The following is a 24,433-nucleotide window of genomic DNA, read 5'->3' as shown; positions in this document are numbered from 1 at the left end:
TCAGACCACACTCTGAGGGACCCTCAAAGGGTGAGCCACTGCTGGTCATTGGGAGGCAGTGGAGATGGGCTGCTGCTTCAGGGGCTGTCTCTGGATTCCCAAGTGATGCCCAGACCATCACTTGGAGAAAGAGTGTCAAAAAGGCAGGGGTTCAGAGCTGCGGTTTTGTGTTTGGACCATCCTGGGTTCAAATCCCACCTCCACCACTCACCAGCTGTGTGTCCTCAGTTTCCTCATCTGTAAAATGGGAAATAGTTACTTCCCACAGGAACATGGGGAAGAATCATTAATACACATAAAAGGCTTGGCACAAAGCAGGGCATACCAGAGACACTCAATAAATACTGAGTGAATGCGTATGTTGCTAAATAATTCTGCTTTCCTTCCTTCTTTTCTTCCTTGGATAGAAGAGAGGGGCTATGGATTTGATCTCTCCCATTACAATGTGAGCCCTGTGAGGGATGGGACTGTGTCTCTCTGGTTTACAGCTTTATTTCCAGCACCTAGGACAGTGCCTGCTACACAGTAGGTGCTCACTAAACATTTGTTGGGAAAAAAAATGAATGAATTTGATCTGGTTCAGTACCAGCCAGGTCCAGCAGACAGTTCAGCAAGGACCTAGGAAGTACTTTTTGGCCTTGAGGTAACCCACGAATCAGTGTATATTTGACAAATATGCAGACGTGTGGGGCATAAGAACCTGTGCTTGTCCAAGATAAAGCTTGCCCTCAAACCAGGACCCAGTAGGATTCGCTTCTACCCAGCACTGCTGGGTGCTTTGAGCCGCTGGTTTCCTCCCCTCTCTGACTCTGCATCCCCCTTTGAGAATGTTCAAGAACGCTTCGAGTTCTGGCCTCTATGAGGAGATTTCTTATGCCTGTACCTGTGCTGTTTTGCAGGTGATGGCCCTGAGCCCGAATGCTTAACCGGATGAAAGCCCGCTAGCTTCTGTTTCTGCCAGGTGGGCACACAGAGCGTGGTCCCCAGCTGGGGAAGAGGCCAGACACGGCCCTCAGTGAAATAATCCAGCCCCTACAGGCCTGAGCAACTGAGAAAGGGCAAGAAGCGAACTCCAGCTGCTGGTGAAGCCTCACAAAATCCTCCTCCGATTGCTATTTTCAAAGTTCTTTGGGAACGCTGAGGCAAAGAACAAGATGTAGGAAAATGGGACCAACTCCTGCGTGTCCCAAGCCTCAGAACCCCTTTCATGGCCCAAAGAAGCTCACCTTGGCTCCGGGAGGGCTGGTGAACTCTGTCCTCTATTCTCTTGGCTTCAGCCAGGCATTGGACTTGCCCTCCCGCTCTGATCTTGGCAGTCACCTTCGCAGACGGATTAAGACTGAAGACCCCCAGGGACTGCATCCCTAAGGGAAGCTTGAGAAGCAGAGCACTGCCTCCATTCCCTCCCTGGATCACACCCCCCAGCCCCCAGCGGAGCCGAAACGATCCAGTCCGGAATGATCCCGCTATGGCCAAGCTCTGGTTCAAATTCCAGCGGTACTTCCGCAGGAAACCTGTACGTTTCTTTACCTTCCTGGTGCTCTACCTGACAGCTGGGAGCCTCGTCTTCCTTCACTCTGGTTTTGTGGGTCAGCCTGCTGTCTCCCAGAACCAGGCCAACCCCGCTGCGGGGGCCCCAGCGGAGGGCGCTGAGCTGCCCTTTTTGGGTGACTTAAATCTGGGCAGAGCCTTCCGGGATACAGGTGAAACCTCGAGCATCGCCCGCAGGTATGGACCCTGGTTCAAGGGCAAGGACGGGAATGAGAGAGCCAAGCTGGTGGACTACGGGGGAGCCTGGAGCCGGGCCCTCAAGGGGAGGGTCATTCGGGAGAAGGAGGAGGAGCGAGGTGAGAGGGGTGAGCATCTGGGCTTGGAAGGTGGCTGAGGAGAAGGGAAGGGGGATGATGATGATAATAACGTAATAACAGCTGCCAGTGTTCAGTGTTTAAGAGGAACCAGTCATCATACATGCAAGAGGTTTCACAGAGGAGAAAATTGAAGCTCAGAGACATTAAGTAGCTTGCCCAAGGTCACACAGCTTGTAAACAGCCAAGCTTAGATTTGAACCCTGAATCTGTCAGAGTCCAAAGTCTGACCCTCCCCTGCAGGCTTTTTTAGCCCTTGTTACATACACTTGAAAATCAAAACACCTAGCATCTACTGAGCACTTACTAAGGGCCAAGTACTTTTCTAAGCACTTGACATGCATTGAATTATCACCACAATTCTATGTGATAGGTGCTGTTATTCCCATTTTAAAGGTGAGGAAACTGAGGCACCGGAGCCCAAGTTTACATAGCTAGCTAGTGACAGAGCTTCTGCTCCACTGCATTGCTTCTCAGTTCACTTTGCTGGATCTCTCAGTGATGGCACCTGGGGAACCTCATCGCCCTGGGCATATTTCGTTGCATTTTCTTAGCCTGTCACAGTCCAAAAGGGCTTTTCTTGGGCTTCCCTGGTGGCGCAGTGGTTGAGAGTCCGCCTGCCCGATGCAGGGGACACGGGTTCATGCCCCGGTCCGGGAAGATCCCACATGCCGCGGAGCGGCTGGGCCCGTGAGCCATGGCCGCTGAGCCTGCACGTCTGGAGCCTGTGCTCCGCAACGGGAGAGGCCACAACAGTGAGAGGCCCGCGTACTGCAAAAAAAAGAAAAAAAAAAGGGCTTTTCTTCGTAAGTGCATTACCTCATTTGATTTTTACTACACTCCACGGACTTAAACAAGGAATATGGACTTATGCCCAGTTAACAGACGTGGAAACAGGCTTGAAGAAGTGAAGACTCTTCTCCAGGGCCACATAACTGGTAAGTGGTAAGTTCAAATCAGACCCATCTGACCTGGATGCTGGCTCTATGACTACCTCCCAGAGCAGCCGACGTCTCCCCATCTAACTTGCATTCTGGGGAGGACCCCACAACCCCTGCAGTTCATGAGATTAACATGAATGGATGTTTCCAGAATCTGGGACAGATGGTTTGGGAGGATCTACGACCAATCAGGACAGAAGGAAAACCTCCCTAGCCCTTGTGTTCCCTGCCACGTGTCACGCTTCTGCTGTGATTCAACCTATGAAAAACCCCTTCTCCCACCGCGGAAAGAAGCAGGACTAATGGAGGGGACTCATCCCGGGGAGCACATTTCCCTGCTTCAGTCCCACCCTGCACCTGGCTCAGGAGCATCCAGAAGACCCTACCGTCTCACCCTCAGGAATTTCCTAGAATTCTGCCTCTTCGAAAACTTCACAGGGAGGTGAAGGGGATTGTGGGAGGTGGCAGAATGGATTGGAGGACTTGGATTCATAGTCCAGGTCCACTCCAACCAGCCGTGTGGTCCAGGCAAGTGGCTCTACCTTCTCATGCCTCAGTCTTATCATCTGTAAAATGGGAATAATGACCCCCTCCCTGCCAGGTTTCTCCGGAGAGTTCAATGAGACATGGTTATGGAAACACTTAGCACACTGCCTGCACACAGTAAATTCTTAGGGATGATCAGGAAATTCTTGTGAATCTACCTGGGTAAGGGACCCCATCTTGTAGGCACAGTTGAGGTGTGAGGTGCTACACTGATGGAGAAATCATGATGTGGGTTCCCTCTCTACCTTCTCCAATCAGTAAGCTTCGTCTCACCCCAGCCACACCAAACTCCTTCTGCTACTTTGCAAACCCCAAAGTTTGCCACAAGCCTGTGCCTTAGGATATGCTCCCATCATACTTAGGATAAATTCCAGAGTCCCCACCATGGCCCACCAATCCAGCCTCATGTTATAACGTTTCCTACCCCTCCTCACCACACACTCCTCCCCGTTGTCCTTCTTGCTGGTCATTGAACACACCAAGTCTTATCCTACCTCGGAATCTTTGTATAGATAGTCCTGTCCATCTGGGGTGTTCTTCCCCGTATCTTTGCATGGCTCCCTTCCTCCCTTCCTCCTGGACCTCAGTCAAACCTGGCCACCCTGTAGAGGCCTTCCTGGACTGTCCTAAAGCAGCCCCACTTTGTGCCTGGTCAGGACCAGATTCCCCAGCTCTATTTTTGTCACAGTACTTACCGCTATCTGAAAGTATCTCGTTTTTACTCAATTTCTTGTTTATAGTCTGTCTCTACTACTAGACCGTCAGCTCCAAGAAGGCAGGGACAGTGCCTGTCCTGTCACCTCATTCTATCAGCACCTGGGACAGCACCAGGAACAAAGATGGCGCTCAGTACCTACTGGTTGAATGAATGAGTGATTGGATGGACAAATGAATGAATGACCAGCCCTCTGCCTGGAGTGTCTCCACAGGCTTAGCTCTACTCTTCCTCCAGATCTCAGCTTAGCTCACCTCCAGGAAATTGTCCCTGACCCCACCTCCAGGCTTGATCGAAGGTTCCTCTTCTCTACTCCCTGTCATGGCCATTATGTGAATGGTAATTGCCTGTGTTTATCGAGGTCCTTTGGTAGAATATGATTCCCTAGTGGCACGGTTGATTTATCCACCGACAATAACAACATCCCCCCATTTGTTATGAGAATGAAATCCCGCTGCCACGAGTAATTACTACCATTTCTTGAGCACCTGCTTCATGCCAGTCACTGTCCCACTTGCTTTTCATATGTTATTTGCGTGGAATGATATATGTAAAATGCTTATGACACCTCCTGGTTTATAATAATAGGTCACTTAATAGTTTCTGCTGTTGGTAGTAGAAGTAATAGCTAAACATCTATCGAATGGTTATTATTGGCTAGACCATGTTATAAGTGCTTCATTGCCTTATGTAATTATCACAACAACTCAAAAAGTTACAGACTATTATCCTATTTTACAAATGGAAACATTTTAAACTCAGGGAGAGGTCACTTACCCCAGGTTACACAGGTAGTGAGTGGAAGAACTGAGGTTTGAAACAAGGTCCATTTAACTCCAAAGCTTGTGAGCCTTCTTCTCTACCACGCTATCCCCGCTGCCTCTGGAAATCTTATGTATTTTATAAAATATAAAGAGAGAAGGAAGAGAAAATAAGAAAGAAGCCTGGACCCCAGAGCTCTCATCAGGCAGCTTTAGAATCAGGTGGTCTTAGTAAGAAAACACAAATTCAGACTGTCCTTGATTAACTTATTCCGAGTTCAGCAAGGAAATACAACATATTAGATTAACGCTAATAAAAACGAGATGCTTCTTTGACCTGATGGTACACCCATTTGGCTTTTCTCTGAAGCTGGCAAGGGCTCTGCTTGATGCAGTGATGCAAGACTTAAGCTGTAAAGGATTCGGAGCCCATCACGGCGCAGTTGGTGAGGGTGGAGCTGCTCCCAGGCTGGGCTGGGGCTGGGCAGGAAGTCTGACTTCCTGGGTGGAGCTGGCACCTACAATGCGCCAGTCACCTTGCTAGGCTTGCGAAATCCTGTGCTCTGAGCAGCCAAATGAGGGTTCAAATCCCAGTTCTGCAGCTTGCTGGCTGTGCACCTTTGGGCAGGTCACTTCACCTCTCTGAGCCTCAGTTTCCTTTGGGAGATAAAAAGTAATTAACATCAGATGACTGATGTGATGATTATATAAAATAAATCAATAGCATGCTCTCTGAATGCCAGGCACTGTTCTAAACCCTTTGCATCTATTCATGTAATCTTCGTAGCAACTCAATTAAGTAGACACTGTTATTAACTCCCGCATACAGGGAAGAAACTAAGGCACAGAGAGGCTAGGTAACCTGCCCAAGGTTATCCAGCTGGAGGAGGGGGTAAACCAGGATTTGAACCCAGGTGGTTTGAATCTTACACCTGAACCTTAAGCACTACATCGTCTCGCTTCTCAACACACAAGTACTCAGCACACAGTAAGCAGTTAGTATGTGCCGGCTATTATTATTAATATTGTAATTCTGTAGGAGAAAGCAGAGATGATTTGACTTACGTTAGGTGACCCAGTTGTTGGGACCAGAGCCAGGAGCCAAATCCAGTTTGATTTCAAAGTCTGTGCTGTTTCTGTTCCCCGCAGATTACAGAGCGGGTGGGCTGGGTGTAAAGAAGGACACGGGGATATTTAGTCAGCATTTTTGGATGGGACAGCAGGGCACCCACTCCCCATCTCCTCCAGCCGAAGATGTGATCTCTGCAGATTATGGAGGGTCTGCTCTGTGTCGGAGACTGTGTGCTCATACACAGCCTCACATCAGGTAGGAAGTATTAAACTCTTTTCATACATTAAGAAACAGAGGCTCAGAGAGAATAAATGACTTGCCCCCCCATGTCACACAGCTGCTAAGAGGCAGAGCAGACTCCAACCCGATTCTGTCTGAATCCAAAGCTCTTATTCTTAACCGCTGAGCTATAGACTCCCCAACTGCAATCATTCATTCATTCATTCATTCATTCCATATTTACTGCACGTCTGTATGCCCCGCCCTGTGCTGGGAGGTGGAGACACAAGAATGATTCAAGCAGTGGTTTTTTTTTTCCTCTGAGGAATATTCACACCCTCCTGGGGGAAGACAGGCAAGTAAAAGGTAAATTATGTTTTCAAAAATAACTTTTTTCTTGATTATCAAAGTAGAAAAATTAGAATACATAGCAAAAAAGAGGTGAAAATAAAAATAGCCCAGAGTCCCACCATCCAGCAACAGTCCCAGTCAACACTGTTGGTGTATCACCTTTACCTTCCTGTCTTTTTCCTCTATGTGTGTATTTCTAAAGAATAGAATGTTGTATATATAGCATCATATCCTGCTTTCCCCTACGATAGCACTTTTTCACTTTGTTAAAAATTCTTCCCCAATGGGCCTAAATTATTTCTAATTTGAAAAAATAATGGACAATACTTGGAAAATTGTTTCAGAAAAGTGTTAAGGTGGGGTAAGCCAGGGGACTCTGGGATCCCAAAGGAGGGATCCCATTCGGTCATGGGGCTGTATCATGGCTGCCTTCCTGGGGGAGGTGATAGTTGAGCTGAGCCTTCGAGATCCATGGACCTTGACCAAAGTGAAAGATGCATCCCTTCTACCCCAGGGAAGCCTAGATATGGGCAGGAAATTCCATTCTCTCTGCAAAGAAACCCAGACAGCACTGGAGTGATCCTCTTGAAGGACAACTTTCCAAGATGGCGGAGAATCCTCAGCAGGAATATACAGTTTCTCTTCTCCATGAAGAGATCAATCTTACAATCAATCTTAAAATTACCCCTGTATTAGAGTCTGAGGGCTGCTATAGCAAAATACCATGAACTGGGTGTCTTGAACAATGGAAATGTATTACCTTGAAGTTCTGGAGGCCAGAAGTCCAAAATGAAGATGGGCTCTCAAAGGCTCTAAGAGAAAATCTGTTCCAAGCCTTTCTGCAAGCTTCTAGCATCAGCAGGCGCCCTTGGCTTTCCTTGCAGCTGTATAACGCCAGTCATTACCTCTGTTTTCCCATGGCCTTCTCCTTGTGTCTCTGGGTCTTCAGAGAGCCACTTTCTTACAGGGACACCATTCACATTAGATTGGGACCCACCTGCTCCAGTATCACCTCATAGGTAATTACATCACCAATGACCTTATTTCCAAATAAGGTCACATTCTGAGGTACTGGGCTTAGGACTTCAACCTATCTTTTTTTCTTTTTTTTGATGAGGGGCACAATTCAACCCATAAATATTCCCACTTTTCAGGCAGGAGCTTGAGTAATACTACAAGGCTACTGCAGTGTCAGGATTAGAACCCCGATCTGGTGGACTCCAAAACTGTTCTTGCAGGACACTGTAGTGCCTCCTGTCTGTGAATCTACTCACAGACAGTAAATAAGAGGAATACAAATTAGCATATGTGTAGCTATCTTTTTAACAAATTACTTTCATTGAAGAGAGCAAAATTTCTTGAAAAGGAAGATTAATTGAAGCAAAAGAAAAAAAAAAGTAAAGGAAAGGGGAAGAAACACAGTCAGGAGAGCTCCTTTCCGGATGCCTGTGCTCTCCTGGGCTCACCCCTCACTGGTTTCTGTGCTTGAGATAAATAGGCAGACTGGGACAGGACTTGGCCATTTCAGCAATATTTAGATGGCTGCAGAGATAAACTGATAGATTATGTGAACTCGGCCATTAATTCACCCTCGAGTGACCTGTGATTTTTGTCCCTGTGTTACATACTCGATCTCCACCTCATCTCCGGGAGATTCTGCCACCACAGCAGAGCTTGAGGCGGGCCTTTGGAAAATGGTGGAAGTGGGTTGGACAGTACCCTTGCTGGTGAGCTCATTGCTAGCAGGGTGATAGAACTCCAGGGACAGGGTCACCGGTTACGTTGGCCACAGCCTGCACTGAAGGGTCAGTGGGGAAAGAGTCACCAGCACTTGCCCAGGACAAGGAGGAAACAGATTCAATATCCATTGCCTGACCCAAAGAGCTCAGCCCGTCCATCAGGTCACAGTATGTAACACGCCCATTCTTCTCCAGAGCATCAGTGAAGGTACCATGTATCTCTTTTTTCCTCCTGTTGACAGATGAGGAAATGGAAGGTCATCTGTTCACCCAACAAGTCTTTGAGCACCTATTAGGTAGGACATCTCAGTCTGTTGCCTGGCCTGTGGGAGGGTTAGGGAAGGGGTGGTATGACATTTAAAAGCCCAGGCTTAGGGGCAGTTGGACCTATGGTCAAATCTCAACTCTTCTCCCAAAAGACCCTCCCTCTCCCATCATCCCTCCAGGAAGGCCTCTCTTGGAGAATGGAGAAGCCCTTCTCCCAAGCTGAGACTGAATGTGGTACATGGGAAAAAGCAGCCTAGACATGGTGTAGTCTAGACTCTCCAAGCTGGGTGGACTTAAGCAACTTAGCTTGACAATCAGCATATTAGTCAGTGCACCTTTGGTGGCAAGGGACAAAAACCCATCTTGAATCAGCTTAAGCTAAAGAAGAAAATGTATTGTGTCTTGTCTCCAAACTACCAAAGGGGCTAGATTTTCAAATGAGTGATTTGTGCCCTTCTCTTCCTAACTCTCGTCTCTGCTCACCTCTGACTTAGTTTGGTTCTTCTCCTGTACAGACTGACTTTGATGCCAGGGATTGTGGCTGTCGGTAGCTCTGGGCTTAGAGGATGCCAGTGTCATAACCCAAGGGAAACAGATTTCTTTCTCGCAGCTTTAATCTATAAAAATCCAAAGAATGGGTCATGTGCCCTTCCCTGTAGCCATCAATCACTGGCTGGTGGCAGGTGCAACATGATTGGCTCTTTCAAGGTCAGTGCCTCCTCATGGTCAGGGCAGCTAAGATCTGTTAACAGAAAAATAGGAAGAGGGGGTGCTTTGAAGGTACAAACAGTACCATTACAGTCTATCCCTTAACCCCGCAGAGGACGTGTGTGTACATACACTCGCACTCCTATTAATTTGATTATAAAAATCTCATCTAACACAATCCACTATCCCATATATGGCCAAATGCACCTACCCTCACCCTAAGGTGAGACCACCCATGGTCATAGTACACCCAACTCCAAGCCTGGCATTTCTGGGTCACGAGTGTTACTCTCCATCAGAACTCAGTGTGGTGCCTTGTGATCCTGAAGTCTGTGGGCCAAATGGAAGTGAAGCCCCCCACCCCCAAATGTAAAATGGATGGAGGACAGATCAGGGCTTAAATTTTAAGTGAGACACTTCCAAACTGTAGTAACATAGGCAGACTACATAGTTTCGAATTCTACATAAAAACGAGTAACATGGAGTAACATGAGTGGTTACCAGTCAGAACATATACCATATGCCAAAAGAAAGGTTTGCATCTAAGACAGAGAGATGTAATAGTCATTAGGATCAGCCTCTTCACCTATAAAATGGGTTAATAAGAAGCGTGTGAGGACTGAATTTTTTTAAATAAGGCATGGCACTTAGTAAAGTAGATAGCACATAGTAGATACTCAATACATATTCTCTCCTCTCTCTCTCTCTCTCTCTCTCTCTCTCTCTCTCTCACTCTCTCTCTCTCTCTCTCACACACACACACACACACACACACACACACACAGTTTTTGATCTGATGACAGTGACCTCATGCTGACAAAGTAAAACAACCATTTCCCCCCTTCCCCTCTCCCTCCCTCTCCTTCCTCCTTTTTTTCCTCCTCCTGCCCATCCTTGGACACTCTGTCCTCTAGTGACCTATTGAGCTAAAGTTGGTGTGAAGCTGTCACCACCATGGCCCGTGGAAGTCCTCACTCCCAGCCCAGATGTAAACAAGCATCCATGCCCCAGGGCCGTGGTTCCCTCTGTGACACAGGAGGGACATACATTGTTGAACAAGCACAGTGACAAGATGTAGGCTTTTCCAGAGCTGTCACCATCTGATGTGCCCGCTCCAGGGAGGCAATGTTTCTTTTAAAGATGGACGGACTGTTCTTAGTTGACCAAATCACCTCTGTCTTATGAAAGAAATTCAGGGTGATCAGGGGTGAGACGCATCTCCAGCGAGGCTAACAAATTCTGCACTTACCAGGGTGGTGTTGAGGGAAACAATTGCTCCATAATGAGCCTGTATCCTCTGCTAGACCCTGCTCTCCACCATGAGTGAGGGGGACAAGAAGCCCACAGTTTAAATAGACAGCAGCCCACCCATGAACGAGATCAAGTGGCATGTAATATTTCCCTCAGTCGTTCCCTATGAGGGCCGTTTAATTCCAAGGGCTGGCTGGGTCCTCGGTCTAACCTTCAGTTATTTCCAAGTGCAAGGGTGGAAAGAGCACTGGTTTGGGGTCCCATAGATCTAGATTTAAGTCTTTGTTCTACCATCAATTAGTTTCAGGTCTCAGACAGCTCACTTCACCTTTCTGGGCCTCTGTTCAATCATCTAAGAAAACAGTTTAAGCATGCCAAGGGTCCATTGCACCTGGGTCATTGCAAAGATCCTCGGATTCAAAGAGAAACAAGCAGTAGTTCAGCACATGGGCTCTGCAGCCAGATTGCTTGGGTCCAAACCTAACTCCACAGGTATAAGCTGTGTTTCCTTGGGCAGGTGACTTAGCCTCTCTGGGCCTCAGTTTCCTCTTCTACATTGAGTGGGAATATTAATACTTACCTCATAGGGTCATTCTAAGGATTCACTGAGACAATATATGTAAAGCAGTTAGCAAAGTGCACGTCCAAATTAATGATTATAAGGACCTATGGGGAAAGTCTTTATAAACTGTAAAGTACCATCTTTGTGTACTATTTACCAGGAAGTACAGGAACACGTGTACTACTTTAAGAAAACTAAGTGAATGGTTTGTACTTAGATAGCTGTTTTACATTATTTAAAATTTTCCTTTCGGATGAAAGCATTCACCTTGGCCCACAAGGTGGGCAAACTATAAAGTACTTATACAGCACTGTGACTAGCTGGTTTTTTATTCCACTCACCTTAACTTTGTGCCTGTTATATTCAAGACACTGTGGTAGAGACGTTTACACAAATAAGTCCATGTTAACCTCATTGGGCTGTTATTTTCATCCCCACAATGAAGAAAACTAGGCCTCAGGGAGGTAACTGGCCTAAATGCACTAGGTCAGCACGAGAATGTAACCAAAGTGATACGACAACCTAGATCTTGAGATATCCCAGGCCAGTGTTCCTTCCAAGGGAAAATAACACCTTAAGCCATCTTGCAGAAATGATAACAGGCTGTCAACTTATCAAGCTCTTCAGAGCTGTCCTAATACAGGTCTCACCTGCTTGGTGCTTAGGGAATGATGTTGGCTTGGGTTACTGGGTGCCCAGTTGTCACCAGTAGAGCCCAGGGGCATGACCTTAACCCTGGCCTTGGAAAGGTCCCTCCCTCCTCTCTGTTGACCTCCAGGGCCCACAGCCTCACCCATGGGACACCACTGCCCTTATAGATCATGTTCTGCCAATGCACATGAGTTTCAGTCTCTCTTGTTTCTACTTTACTGCTCAGAGGAAGGAATTGGTACCAAAAGGTCAACAAGGCCACATAGCCAGAGGCACACTGGGTACTCCTGAAACCCTTTCAGCTTTGTCCCCTCTGCCAAATCTGACTTTTCTCATCTCCCCAAAGCTAAGTACATCGGCTGCTACCTGGATGACACCCAGAGCCGGGCCCTTCGAGGCGTGTCCTTTTTCGACTACAAAAAGATGACCATCTTCCGTTGCCAGGACAACTGTGCAGAACGGTAGGGCCCCACCAGTGTCCCAGGCATTCAGACCCCTTCCTTCTCAGATTCCTACCTGTGGTGGTCTTTCTTTTTCCGTGGGAGGGCATGATGGAGGATGAACATGTGGCTACAAGGAAAGGGTGATGTGTGTGTGTGTGTGCGCGCATGCGTGCGTGCGTGCATATGCATACGTGCGTGCAACTGAGCAGGGAGTTGGTCTGTGGGAATTTGTGAGGCTCTGCCTAGGAGTGAGTTTGCAGTGTACAGTATGCAGGGTCATATGTTTGTAAGCTTAATGCCAATACCTAACTGTCTTTAAATAACAGTAGCTGTGAGTGCAGGAGTCTCTGTGGATATGTTTGCAAGGGTCCCGAATTGTGGGGAAAGCACAAGTGGGTGTTTACACGCAGGCAAGTGTGAGTCTGTGAGCATGAGGCTTGTGTGATGCCCGTGGGAAGGGTGAGGTGGGAGCCCGGGATCAGGGCTATTTAATGGTTTACCAGCCAAGAAACTATTTGTTTCTCTACCAGGGAGAAACACTCACCTGTCCAGACAGTGTTTTCCAATCTAAGAATAAAATGATGTTCTTGATTAGAACATGCACTGGGGGGAGGGAGCTGACTTTCCAAGAGTGGATGAGGCCCCAGAGGACTGGCGAGTTGGCACCCTCAGTCCAGGCCTGGGAACCAGCACTGCTGCCCTAGAGACACTGTGGAGTGAGCTGACCTTCTTCTCCCCTGTGCCCTGGGTCCCCTGACGTGTGATGGCTTGTGAGAGGCCTCTAACATGCTCATCTTCAGGCTCTAGCCTGATCACAAGCTCTGAAGGAGCTCCACTGCATGGCTGGAGTGGAAATGGGCAAGTGGGTGGCCAAGGGACTCTTCCCTCAGTTCCTGACTAGGACACACTGTCCCCTTTATAATCAGCTTTCATAACAGTTCACCATTGAAATCCTGAGCCCAGGACCATCTCCAGCTTGGGAAAGACTCCAAGCTCTTGAGGATATTGATTCTTAAATTTATTTATTGAACGGTGGGGAGACAGAAGTGAATTTCAGAGTCCATGCCCTTAGAGAGGTCTTGTGGGAGTTGAAGAGTTAATATTTGCAAAGCAAATATTTGAGTGCCTGGAAGAGAGCAAGTGTAAGCTATTGGCATTCTGTGGCCCAAACCTGTTCTTGCTTCTGCCTCCCCAAGTAGCTGGGGAGCCCCTTGGGGGCATGGCTGCAGCTGACTCATCTCTGCATCCATCTGGAAACCCATGTGGGCAGCCACAAGTATGCGCTGAACCAGAGTGAATTACGCGAGTTGATCTGACTCATCTTCTGAAGCTCCACCTTGGCTGTCACCTCCTCTGAGAAGTCTCTCCTGACACTCCAGGCAGGTTGGGGGCCTCTTCTGCATTTCCACAATCTGGGACTTACTCCATCTCAACCCTCATCTCACTATGCCGGCGTTTTCTGGTTAAGCGCTTGTCACTCCATCTAGGCTGTGAGCTCCAGGACGCACACGTCAGCATCACCTGGAATCTCTCAAGATTGCCGGGCCCCACCCGCAGCTTTTGATTTGGTGGGTTTGAGGTAGGGCCCAAGAATCTGCATTTTTAACAAGTTCCCAGGTGACACTGGATGCTGTTGGTCCTGGAACTATGGTTGGAGCACCACTGCTCTGATTTTCACACCAGCTGGGAAATTTTAGAAACTCCTGCTGTCCACTGTTCCTTCTATCAGTGGGTCCATTTATGTGAGACGGGCCCCAAGGGCACCTGAGAACCAAGGCTTGAGAGAGACAGCGACAGACAGGTGGAAGAAGGAGGCTGGCCCAGCTCCAAGATGCCCAGATAGTTTAAGCTGCTCTTACTGCATCTGCCCAGGTGACCGTGTGACCACACGCTACCCGAGTAGTAGGGGTGTTTGGAGACATGAGTCTGGGTGGGTCTGTCCCTCCAGCCAGCCCCCAAAAGTCCCGAGTGTTGGCGTGAGCTGACACCTCCCATAGGTCCAGCCTTGCATGACCAGTATTTTGCAGGCTGCTCCCCCAAGGAGCTTTCACGATTCTGGAAAGTGCCTCAGAGGCCACAGTGGGCAAGAGGACTGAGCAGGGGCCGTCCTACTCCCCTCTCCCCCACCACTTCATACCTACCCTGTGAGGTAGAGCAAGCACTTCCCTTTTCATCTGTTTACAGAACAGGTCCTCACTAAAAGTCCCTTTTAGGAAATGATTCCAGAGCTATGAAAAAAAATTGACAATCTTGCAGTGCCTGGATATTTTTTTTTTTGTTTTAAGGAAAGGAATTTTTTACTTGGCTGGATACGTGACCTTGGTTTTGCCACCTTCCAAAGACATACGAGAGTCCCTGCCCCCTCCCCTGGGTCCAGCTCCTCTCAGGGGACATAGAGGCATCATTCCTGGGGGATGTTTCCTGGAATAAAGAGGCTGGACTTTGCAGATATGATTGGCTTGTGGCTCTAGACAGGGAAGAGCAAGAGAGTGGGTGGGGCAGAGGGACCACAGGACCAGAGGGGTGTGTGTGTCAAGTGTCCTGTGTGTTGAAGGTATATGTAGATGGGTGTGAATATGATGTTGTGTGTCTATGTGGGTAAGTGTATGGGGGTGTGAGACATGAGGCAGGGATGGGAGCAGGTGGTCCCTGGGGTGTTGTCCCTTCCAGAGTCTCCCTGTCCCCCAGGGACCTCTTTGTATTCCTTCTTGGCTTCCTGCCCATCCCACCTCCAAGACTTTCTAACCCCTTAGCCTCCCTGACCCTCTCAGGGTCTCCTTATTCTCAGTCCAGATCCCCCTGTCCCTTGGAGTATCCCTGTACCTCAGATCTCCTTGGGTCTCCCTGATGCCCAAAGTCTTCCTTGTTTCCCCTCTTCCAGGGAGATAGGGAGACCCCCACCCCAGTCTCCTTATTCCTCTGGGATCTCCCTGTCTCCTGGAAGCCTCTGTCTCCTGTCCCGTGAGGTCTCCCCTGTCCCCCTTCCATCGTCTGTCTCTCCATTTCCCCTGGGACCTCCTGGTCCCCGGAGCCCTCCCGTCCCCCAGGCCTCCTCACTAGGTGAGTCACCCTGTCCCTGGGGTCTCCATGGTGGCAGTTACCCTGGCCTGACAGCAGCCTCCCCCAGGGGTTACCTGTATGCTGGGCTGGAGTTCGGCGCCGAGTGCTACTGTGGCCACAAGATCCAGGCGACAAACGTGAGCGAGGCGGAGTGTGACATGGACTGCAAGGGCGAGCGGGGCAGCGTGTGCGGTGGCGCCAACCGCCTCTCCGTCTACCGGCTGCAGCTGGCCCAGGAGTCAGCCCGCAGGTGTACGTGAGTCAGCCCCTCCCCTCTCTGCCCTCACCCACCTGAGCGCTCACCTGTACCTTCCACGGCTCCCACCGCTCCTAAGCCCTCGGCTGCCCTCCAAGGCTGCCACCATCCTGCCCCAGCCTCACCTCCAGCCATGCCCCTCTTCCTCCTTAACAAACAGCTAGAGCCCGAGCTGGCCTGTCCTTCCTCAATTTCTGAAAGCAGATTGTGTCTAACGATGGTGACAATGACAATGACAACAGCAAACACTTCATCGTTTTCCAAGTGCCTTCTATGGGAGAGCACATCTAATCCTCACGATGACCCTTGAAATCGCACTGTTATTCACCCACTCCCATTTTACAGATGAAGAGACAGAGGCTCAATGTCACACAAACAGCAGAGGATTTAAACCAACTCCAGAGCTTATGTCTTTAATGCTCCTGTAGAGAGAATTTATCCCTCGCCTGCCAGTGCTTCAGTCTTGTTGGAAAAACTCTCCAGTTTCCAAACTGAGGGAGGGAAGGGGATGAATAGCCGAGGACAAGAGCCACCCCTTCTTCTGTGGATATTGTCCCGTTGTCCCCTCTCTGGGTGTTTAATAGCAGTTAATGTCTATTTATCAAGCATCTTCCGTGTGCCAGGCACGTGCTGAGCCCACTGCAAGCCTGATTTTGTTTCCCTTCCCTACAGACTTTTCAGGCAGTTACCATGGTTAATTATCTCCATTTTACAGTGAGGAAACCGAGGCTTGATGAATTTAAGTAAGCCTGCCCAAGGTCACACAGTCTTGTGACCTCAAAGGTGACCTTCAGACCTATACGAAGAGCTAATGGCCTTGACGAAAGACAGAGGGCTGAGGTTTGTCCTGGTTACTCTTCTGATGCAGTCCTGAGGTAGGAATAGGAATCCAGAACTAAGAATCCCAAATTTGAATGCTCCAATGAACCCTAGGGAGATCTTGTTAAAATGCAGATTCTGATTCAGCCGGTGAGATTCTGCATTTCTAAGGAGTTCCCAGGTGATGCTAGGTTGCTGGTCCATGGACCACACCTTGAAAAATAAGGCCTTAGACCTCCATGGAGCTGACAAGTTCCACCCAGAATGTCAGCCTGCCCACCCAGGTGGATTTGGCAGAACCTTAATGCCTGTCTGCATGCAGAGAAAGGCCTCTTCCGTATGAATGTCATTGTTTATAAGAATTCATTGCTGGTGTGCTTGACACTGTGTTCTGTTTTCCAAACCCCGTGTTTCTGAAGCCCTGTTCAAGCTTTGCTTTACAATGGGGTCCCGCGTGCCGCCAGTTTACAAAGTGGCTGATTTCTAGAAACAGAGGCACCATCTGCCTCCCCATCGTTGCCTCAGTTCCTCCAGCTCTGCAGGTCTGGCTGGCAGAGGGCGGGGAGGGTGTGTGAAATCCAGGCTGGATGATGTCCATACAGCAAGTCTCTGGTTTGGCCATTAGTGTAATGAGGTTTTAATTTGATAGCAGATTTATCATCCCCAATACTGATTTCTTTATGCCAATGTTTACATTATTTTGATGGTGATGTTGACCATATGAAGAGATGGCCTTAAAGTTGTGTGTATTTAGAGGGAAAGCTGATGCCACTAGAACATTCTAGTGGATGATGCTGAGCTAGATAAATTGGGAGAATTGGGCTGTGTATGTCATCAGCCAGTATCAGCTACACCTCCTTTTGGTTAATGTTCAGATTGGCTGGGTAATACGAACATTCTCCTGTCTTTCTGTCTCTGTCTCTGTCTCTGTCTCTCTCTGTCTCTCTCTGTCTCTCTCTGTCTCTCTCTGTCTCTCACACACACACACACACACACACACACACACACACACACTATTGAGATCACCTGGTATAATAACACTCTCATGGACCAACAAAGATTTTTCAGTCATCAGGTGAAATATATAAACCTCAACACACCGAGACCACTAGATCCCGCTACAATTGGGTGTGTTTTGCCCTGGTAGCAGTGGGAGGGCTGTCTGGGTGGTGGCTGGTGAGAAACCCCTGAGGCTGATGGGAATGCTGCTGTGGCCCTCAGCTTGCCCACCTCTGCAGTGGTGTTTTGTTCTATCTGAGAAAGGAATCTTTGTATTTATGTCGAAGACGGGGAACCCATTCATTTCTACTGAGAGGGGAGTCCTGGATTCTCTAAGTCCACCCCAGTTGTTCTGAATCGTCACTGTACAAGGTTGGAAGCTTGGGCACCTTCAGCTGGAAACTCCAGAAGGAAAGCTAAGCCTTACTAATCTCAAGGCTACTGTAGCTGAGATGAGAGTGGAAATGGCTTGGATAAGGAGACAGATGGTTTGTCAAATTGGGACTCCTGGTGGGCTCCCAGTTGGCAACATGGTATTTGGAGAGAGCATGGGGACTGTTCATTAAACACTTGATTGCTCCCATGTGTATTAGGCATGGAGAGGACAATGGGGAATAAAGCACAGTCCCTGCCCTCAAGGAGACCACTGTCTAGTGGAGAGACAGACCCAAGACGAGTGGGATCTGTTCAAGCATGGCAGGTATATATAGGAGCCACAGGAGCAACATTTGAGCTGAATCTCATTCTAAGATTTCCAGGTGAAAGGGAGAGTCGTGTATTCAGCCATGAACAAAAGGATCATCAAAGGTGATGTTTTGAATGACCTGTTGGAAGCACCTTCCTCACTGATGCTTCATTTTACGGCTTTAGAAACTGAGGCCCAGACAGCACAAGTGGCTAAATTGAACAGCCCTGCGGGAGGCTCCACAGAAGAGGGCTGACTGACTAAGGCCTTGAAAGATGCATAGGATTTTGCCTGGTGTAAAAGAGGAGGATATCCAGACTCAAGAAATTGCCAAAGGGTGGGGGAGAGATCTAGGCAGAGGGAATAGAGTGTGCAAAAGCTGAGAGGTAATTTCTAGACATTATGGGCAGGCATGATTTTTCCAAGGCCACAGCACTTCTTAGGGACTGAGCATAGGCTGGAACCCAGGTCTCTGACTCCTAGTTTGAGTGCTAACTCTATATAGTGCTGTAGACACCTTGACCTCTTGTATTAGATTTTGGACCCCATTGCCTCTCTTTTGGGAGTGTTCCTTGGATTTAACTTACCTCCTTTCTTCCTTGACCCCTGACCTCTCCTTCTGCCCTGCGTCCTGACTCTACACCATACAGAATATCCAGTGCCTTTGTTCTGACTCAGTGGCTTCCCATTCCTGAGATCTGATTTATACACAAATAAGTCAGAAAGGGAGGCCTTCCACTGGCACACGACACTAGCATGTATTACATTAGGGAGGGCAATGAGCAAACACTCCAGGAAACAGATATGGTGGAAACCAGATTCCATTTGTAGAGTCATTAGTTTGTATTAACACCGTGTCCTAATTGTGTTTCCCTGAGCAGTGGCACAGAACTCTTCATGATTGTGAAGATCCAAAGGAGGCTTATTATCGCCCAAGCATCACGCTGGTGGGGTGTCCACCTTGCGTGGGGAGCCAGCCTGCGTGTTTCCGAGGTGATGGAATGCTCCTGTAGTAGTGAGCGCATTAAAAGGTTGGCAGAGCAAATGTCTGCGGGCATCCTGCTATTCTTTCTTGCCACAGACACTCGGGCACACGGACTCTTTGCCCTTGTTAGAAAAGAACCGAGAAATGGACTTCCTTCTTGGTTGGATTACATTTTTTCACAGCAGTTTGCTAAATGTGTCAGTAAGTGTAGCTTCTCCTCCCAGGGGCAGAGACCTGCTGGTGATTTGAGAGTATTATGGCTTTATAGGGTGTTGCAAGAGATTTCATTTGCCTGAAAGATTCTTGCAAGATTCGCATTGCAAGGCTCATTAGAATTACACAAAATATACAATATGTATGTGGGTCCCGTGGGTGGCTGTCCGTGGTGCTGACAATCCTTTAGTGCTGCCTAAAACCCCCATGACTGCAGACCAGCCTCTCCCAGGACTTGGCACTTTTCCCTCTTGTTTTTTCTTTTCTATCTTGGTGAAAGTATTATGAAGCTCATGTTATCACTGAAACAGTAGATCTTGACTCGTGGGTCACACTGTACCTGGTGGCTCTTGTGTACTGTTGCTAGTTCTGGCGATTTTTTGTCTTTGAAGGTTCGAAGGGAAACGTTGTGCAATGCTTGTATTTTTTGTTCACTGATACTCCATTTTAACCAGTTCTGCTGAGAGGAGCCTCAGATGACCATGGAAAGTCATATTGGATGGATGGGCTATGTCTAGCTCCTTCTTTGCCGGGCCTGGAGGCCTCTCCTTTCCCTTGATATATGCCTGGGACCCCTGAATTTTATAATTCATATGGGTCTTCATGTGTTCTGCTGTGTAGGGCCAAGGAGATGTTAGCTAGAAAATTTTTTCTCCTTCTGCATCACGATGGGGGAGAATTGGTTTGCTCTTCTCCATGAACCGTAATCCAGGAAGGCTATGGGAGCAATGATTGTAGATTTTGAAATCAGGCAGACATTGTTTCTATCCCAACTCCTTCACTTACTTGCTGTGTTGATTTTGGTCAAGCCACTCATTCTGTCTGAGCCTCAAATGCCTCATCTGTAAAATGGGGACAATTCCAACCTTGAAAGATTGCTCTGGCCACCAAGTGAGATAAAATTGAGGAAGCACATAGCACAGTGCCTGTTATGAAGTAGTGGTGATGCACCCTCCTTCCTGAAATGAAAATTCCTCAACTCACTCCGAGTAGCACCCAACTCAAGCTATTTGAATTTCCAACAGCTCACAGGAGCCTCTGGTGATGCCTAAAAATAGCTGGTTTGAATTCTCCTCGGACAGTTAGGCTCTTTGTGTAATTCAATCTCTCTCTGATTATAGGTAGCCATTAACAGCTCCCAGCTCACTGCCTTTCCTCCTCACCAGCATCTTTAATGCAGTAGAGCTTGGCCTAATTACCCAGGGGGTGATGGCCTCTTTCAAACCAAGGAGAACTCTTCCACGCCTGCCTTTAAGCTGATGCCTGGTGGGATTTACCTCATCTTTGTGAAGCCCCAGAACAAAGAGATGATGGACTTCAGAGATACTTGCAGCTGGTTCCAGGATGTTCTTCATCTGCCCCCAGTAAAGGGAGTTGATGAACAGTTGCTCTGCTCGCCTCTTGCTAGTAGAAACTCCAAGCTTCCGAGGTCATGCACCATCCCAGTTGGCCTGGCGACGAAGAGCTGACATTATCAGAATGTGGGGCATGGGCTTTTGTGATCCTTGGACCCCTACTGTGGAGCCTCAGAGGGTTTCTGGGAAATTCAGGTGGCTGGCATGGGGTCTCTGGAGCCCAACCATGTTGGAATTCAGCAGGCCTCCTGCAGAATAGCAGAGAGGTGGGAACCTAGGATGTGATGTCAAATAGGATCAGGGTCAAATCCCTACTCTGCTCCCCACTAGCTGTATGAGCTGGAAAAGTGACCAAATCTTATTACATCTCGGGGTCTCCACCTGCAAAACAGGATAATAGCATCCTCTACCTCTTAAGTTGTTGTGAGGATTAATTGAGGTGTGATATGTGTAACATACTTAGCACTAACGACATACAGTAAACAGCTGTTATTATTACCTTTGTTGCTATTCTTCAGCAAGGGTTGGTCGTTAGGAAGACACTACTCAGGGTTGCTGCTACTGCCCACGGACTCTGTACTGCACAACTCCAGGGAGTGCCATTCTCACAGGCTACAGGCTGTGAAGAGCAGTGGCTCTGAACTCTGTGCAGGATTTCCCTTGTGAATTAAGAATGCTCAAAGATCCAAGATATTTTAAGTTGGGTTCTCCCAGAGACAAGAATGTGAGCTCTGGTTTACTTGAATCATGACCCCAGGATGCACCTCCAGGGGAGTGGAGACGTGAGAAAGGGAAGGGAAGGAGCCAGTACTTGCCCTTTACAAAGCAGTTCATTGCTGAGGACAGCTGAGACTTAATCCCACCGGGGAGCTGCGGGAGGTGGTGGAGAGCGTGCTTCAGAGATGTCCCATTGGAGGAGCAGGAAGCTGCAGTATTTATCCTCCAACGTTCACCCATCATCGGCTGAGGGTGGCTCCCAGGGAGATTAACTCCCTGGCAAGTGCAGTCTGTCCCTCACATACCCTAGGTGTTTACAGTAGGTCACTGTCAGCCTGTACTGGGATGGTGAGTGCCAGGAGTGTATTAATGGGGCACTGATAGTGTCTCCTACCTGCGATCTAGCCACCCTTCACATATCATGAACAAGCAATGAAGAAGGAGCAGGAAGACACATTGACTGAATCCTGGTAGGTCTCAGGCACTGTGAATGTCACTGCGTCGCCTTCTGTCCCACCTGTGCAGGGTAGAGATAATCATCCCCATATACAGATGAGGAAACCGAGGCTCAGTCCAAGGACACACAGCTAAGTAAGTTGCTGACCCAGGTCTGTCTGAATTAAAAACCAAGGCCCTTTCTGCTGGGCACGAGAGCTTTTTTGCAAACAGGAAGGCACCTACCTACTGCTGTGGAAGTCCAAAATTCTTTGTATCACAGGAAGAGTGTTAGGAAGGTCAAGGGACCCAGGCTGGCCACTTCTCTTTTGTTTTCAGACGTAAGAGAAAAGAAAACCTCTCACCACTGGTGTGGAGAACCGGTGACGCAACCCATTTTACAGATGGAGGAAATGAGGGTAGCAGGAGGATTCAACGTGTTGGCCACTGTGCATGTTCTCAGTGTTCCAATCACCAAGCCATAATGGAGAGCAACCTGCAGAGAGAGGTGGCCTCCAAAGTGTTCCCCAGATCCCTGGGAGTCCGACCTTCCCGTTAGACATCACAGAATTCTCTGTGAATCCATGTGGTTTCCCTCCAAAAGCAGAATGGGCAAGACTGTAGGAAGACCCCACATCCAGCAGGTTTACTGCTGCTAGAACTAACTTCCCAAACCTGTTCCCCTCCCACCACCACCCCAGTGCACACCTTGACCAAAGAGAGACTCACAGCAGCAGCTTCTGATCCCTCTCTGGCCCTTTAAGGCCTCTGGAAACGTCACCTTACTTGGTATTCAGGGCATTCAGCTCAGCTCTGCTTTCTAAGCTGGGAGGGTCAGGGACTCATTAGCGGATGCTTAAATGTCAAAGGGAGACCTGTCTCAGCAGAGCTGGGCTTACAGAGTCTTCCTTCCTCTTCCCACACTTGCAATCTGGCCTCCTGGCATCCAGGAAGGCAGGAGAAAATCATCTGGGGAGAAGCCAGGGTAGGAATTCTACTTCCTATAAGGAGACAGATTCACAGCCCTTTGCCTGTCCCTTCCACTGTACTGACAAATCTCATTCATGTCCGGCTCTGAATGATCCACCCAGTGTTTATGCCTCCATTTTAGAGATGAGAATACTGAGCCTCCAAAAGGAGAGGAAACATGCCAAGGTCAGTGAAGAAGGGTGGAGCTGCCTGTGTGCACTGTGTGGAGGAGAGCTGCCCGTTTGACAGGTGAAGATGCCACCTTTCAGGGACGAGAAGCAAAGTCAGGATTAGAACTCGTGTCTCTGAGCCACTGGTCTTCTGCTCCTTGGCCAGGGCAGCTCATCCAGAAAAGTACCACGGTCCTGGGAAGTACCATGGCCTTCTGGTGTGGTGCCAGGCCGGATGGCCTCTTCTGGAGCCCCTGGGTCAGAGTTGGGCCCTCGGGGCCACCTGGAGATGCGTGCTTATCTGGCCCAAGAGACAGGCATCCAGCTGGGGGTGATAGGAGGGCAGAACATTTGGCCAGAGGCCTAGATGAAGAGCCTGTGGGCTCACAGGGCCCTGAGTGATACCCCAGTGCCCTCAGTTACTCAAGGTCACATCTGCAAGAGGATCCAAGGGTGAGCCCCTAATAGCAGGTGACTCCAAAGACTACCATGGGTGGACTCCTGCTCTCACATGCCTACGGTCAGACACACACACTCCTGTACAGAGACCCATATGCAAGTTGTTCTGTGATATGCAGGAACTGGACCGATACCAACAGTGCACCTGTCTGTGGGCTCCAGGTGGAAGGGTCTCTGTGGTCTTGACACCCTGGGGAGAGACTCAGTCTGGGCTGGACTCCAGCAGAGGGGCCCACCCTCCTGTTCTGCTCTCTCGTGTGGCTCAAGCATGAAGTGGCCTTGCACTGAGGAGACGAAAGTTTTTGTTCGAATCTGGGTGCTGGCTGTTCAGGGGTTGTTGGGAAATGCCCAACCCTGGTGGCATTGGGCCAGTCCAGTGGGAGGCTGGCTGAGGCTCAGCCAGGCCTTCTGGTAGAATAGGGGGAGCTCTTCTCTCTGGTACATGGTTGCCAGGCAACCCAGAGAGAGCCTCCAAGATTATGTCTCCTCCCCTCGATAAGACTCATCCCATAGAGGTCCAGTGCACAACCATACAGTCACAGCCCGAAGCACACAGCCACAGCCCAGTGCCCACTGTCAAGAGACCAGGCAGGCAGGTGGACATACACCTGCTCACACAGGGTCCTAGACTCCCACGTGGACAGACCCAAATGCGCTCAGATGAACCAGGTCCACGGGGGCACATTTGTAGTCTCAGAGCTCAGTATCCACGCACCCAAATAGGTAGATCTCTACTCACACCACCACAAACCCAGTCATACACACACGCGCGCACACACACACAAGATGCACACACTGCCTGTCACACACACTGTGCACAAGTGTCCCACCTCCCAGACACACCCTCACTACAACCAGGCCCAAGCTACCCTCATGGTCTGCATCTCCTGCCCCATTGGTTCCCTCACACCCACACATACCCCCAAACCCCCAATGCCTTCTGATACAACTCTGTCTTCCCCTGCACAGTCCTGGGTTGGGGAGGGTCTCAGACCCCCCAGGGTGGTGGAAGAGGGCTCCAGGAAGGATCCACCCTATAGGATAAAAGGTGGTGGGCTTTGCACCCCTACAGGGTACCCAGGACCACACCAGTCCTGAAGGGGCCTCCCTTGGCCTCAACCCCAAAACCATTGCCCCAGCTGGGGCCCAGGAGGATTATAAGGTGGTCCCTCGAATAGGGTCCTGGTGGGGAAGGGGCAGGTTAACAACTTGAATATGGT

The 24,433-nt window shown here is 49.0% G+C and overlaps 1 protein-coding gene across 1 annotated transcript in view; it reads left to right on the top strand.

The window, feature by feature from the left end:
* Positions 1–1,468: 1,468 nt before the first annotated feature.
* The window catches only part of WSCD2 (WSC domain sialate O sulfotransferase 2), a 43,083-nt gene continuing 20,118 nt past the window's right edge, over positions 1,469–24,433 (top strand). Inside the window, exons 1-3 of the mRNA XM_089894616.1 lie at positions 1,469–1,847; positions 11,995–12,109; positions 15,219–15,403. Of these exons, the coding sequence (XP_089750742.1) occupies positions 1,469–1,847; positions 11,995–12,109; positions 15,219–15,403 (679 nt within the window). The remainder of the gene's footprint in view (positions 1,848–11,994; positions 12,110–15,218; positions 15,404–24,433) is intronic.

This window comes from Delphinapterus leucas, chromosome 14 (genome assembly GCF_059928025.1).
Source record: "Delphinapterus leucas isolate spDelLeu-1000000601 "Yukka" chromosome 14, BTC_Dleu_Yukka2, whole genome shotgun sequence".
Classification (NCBI taxonomy): Eukaryota; Metazoa; Chordata; class Mammalia; order Artiodactyla; family Monodontidae; genus Delphinapterus; species Delphinapterus leucas.
This window is presented reverse-complemented; position numbering and strand designations above follow the sequence as displayed.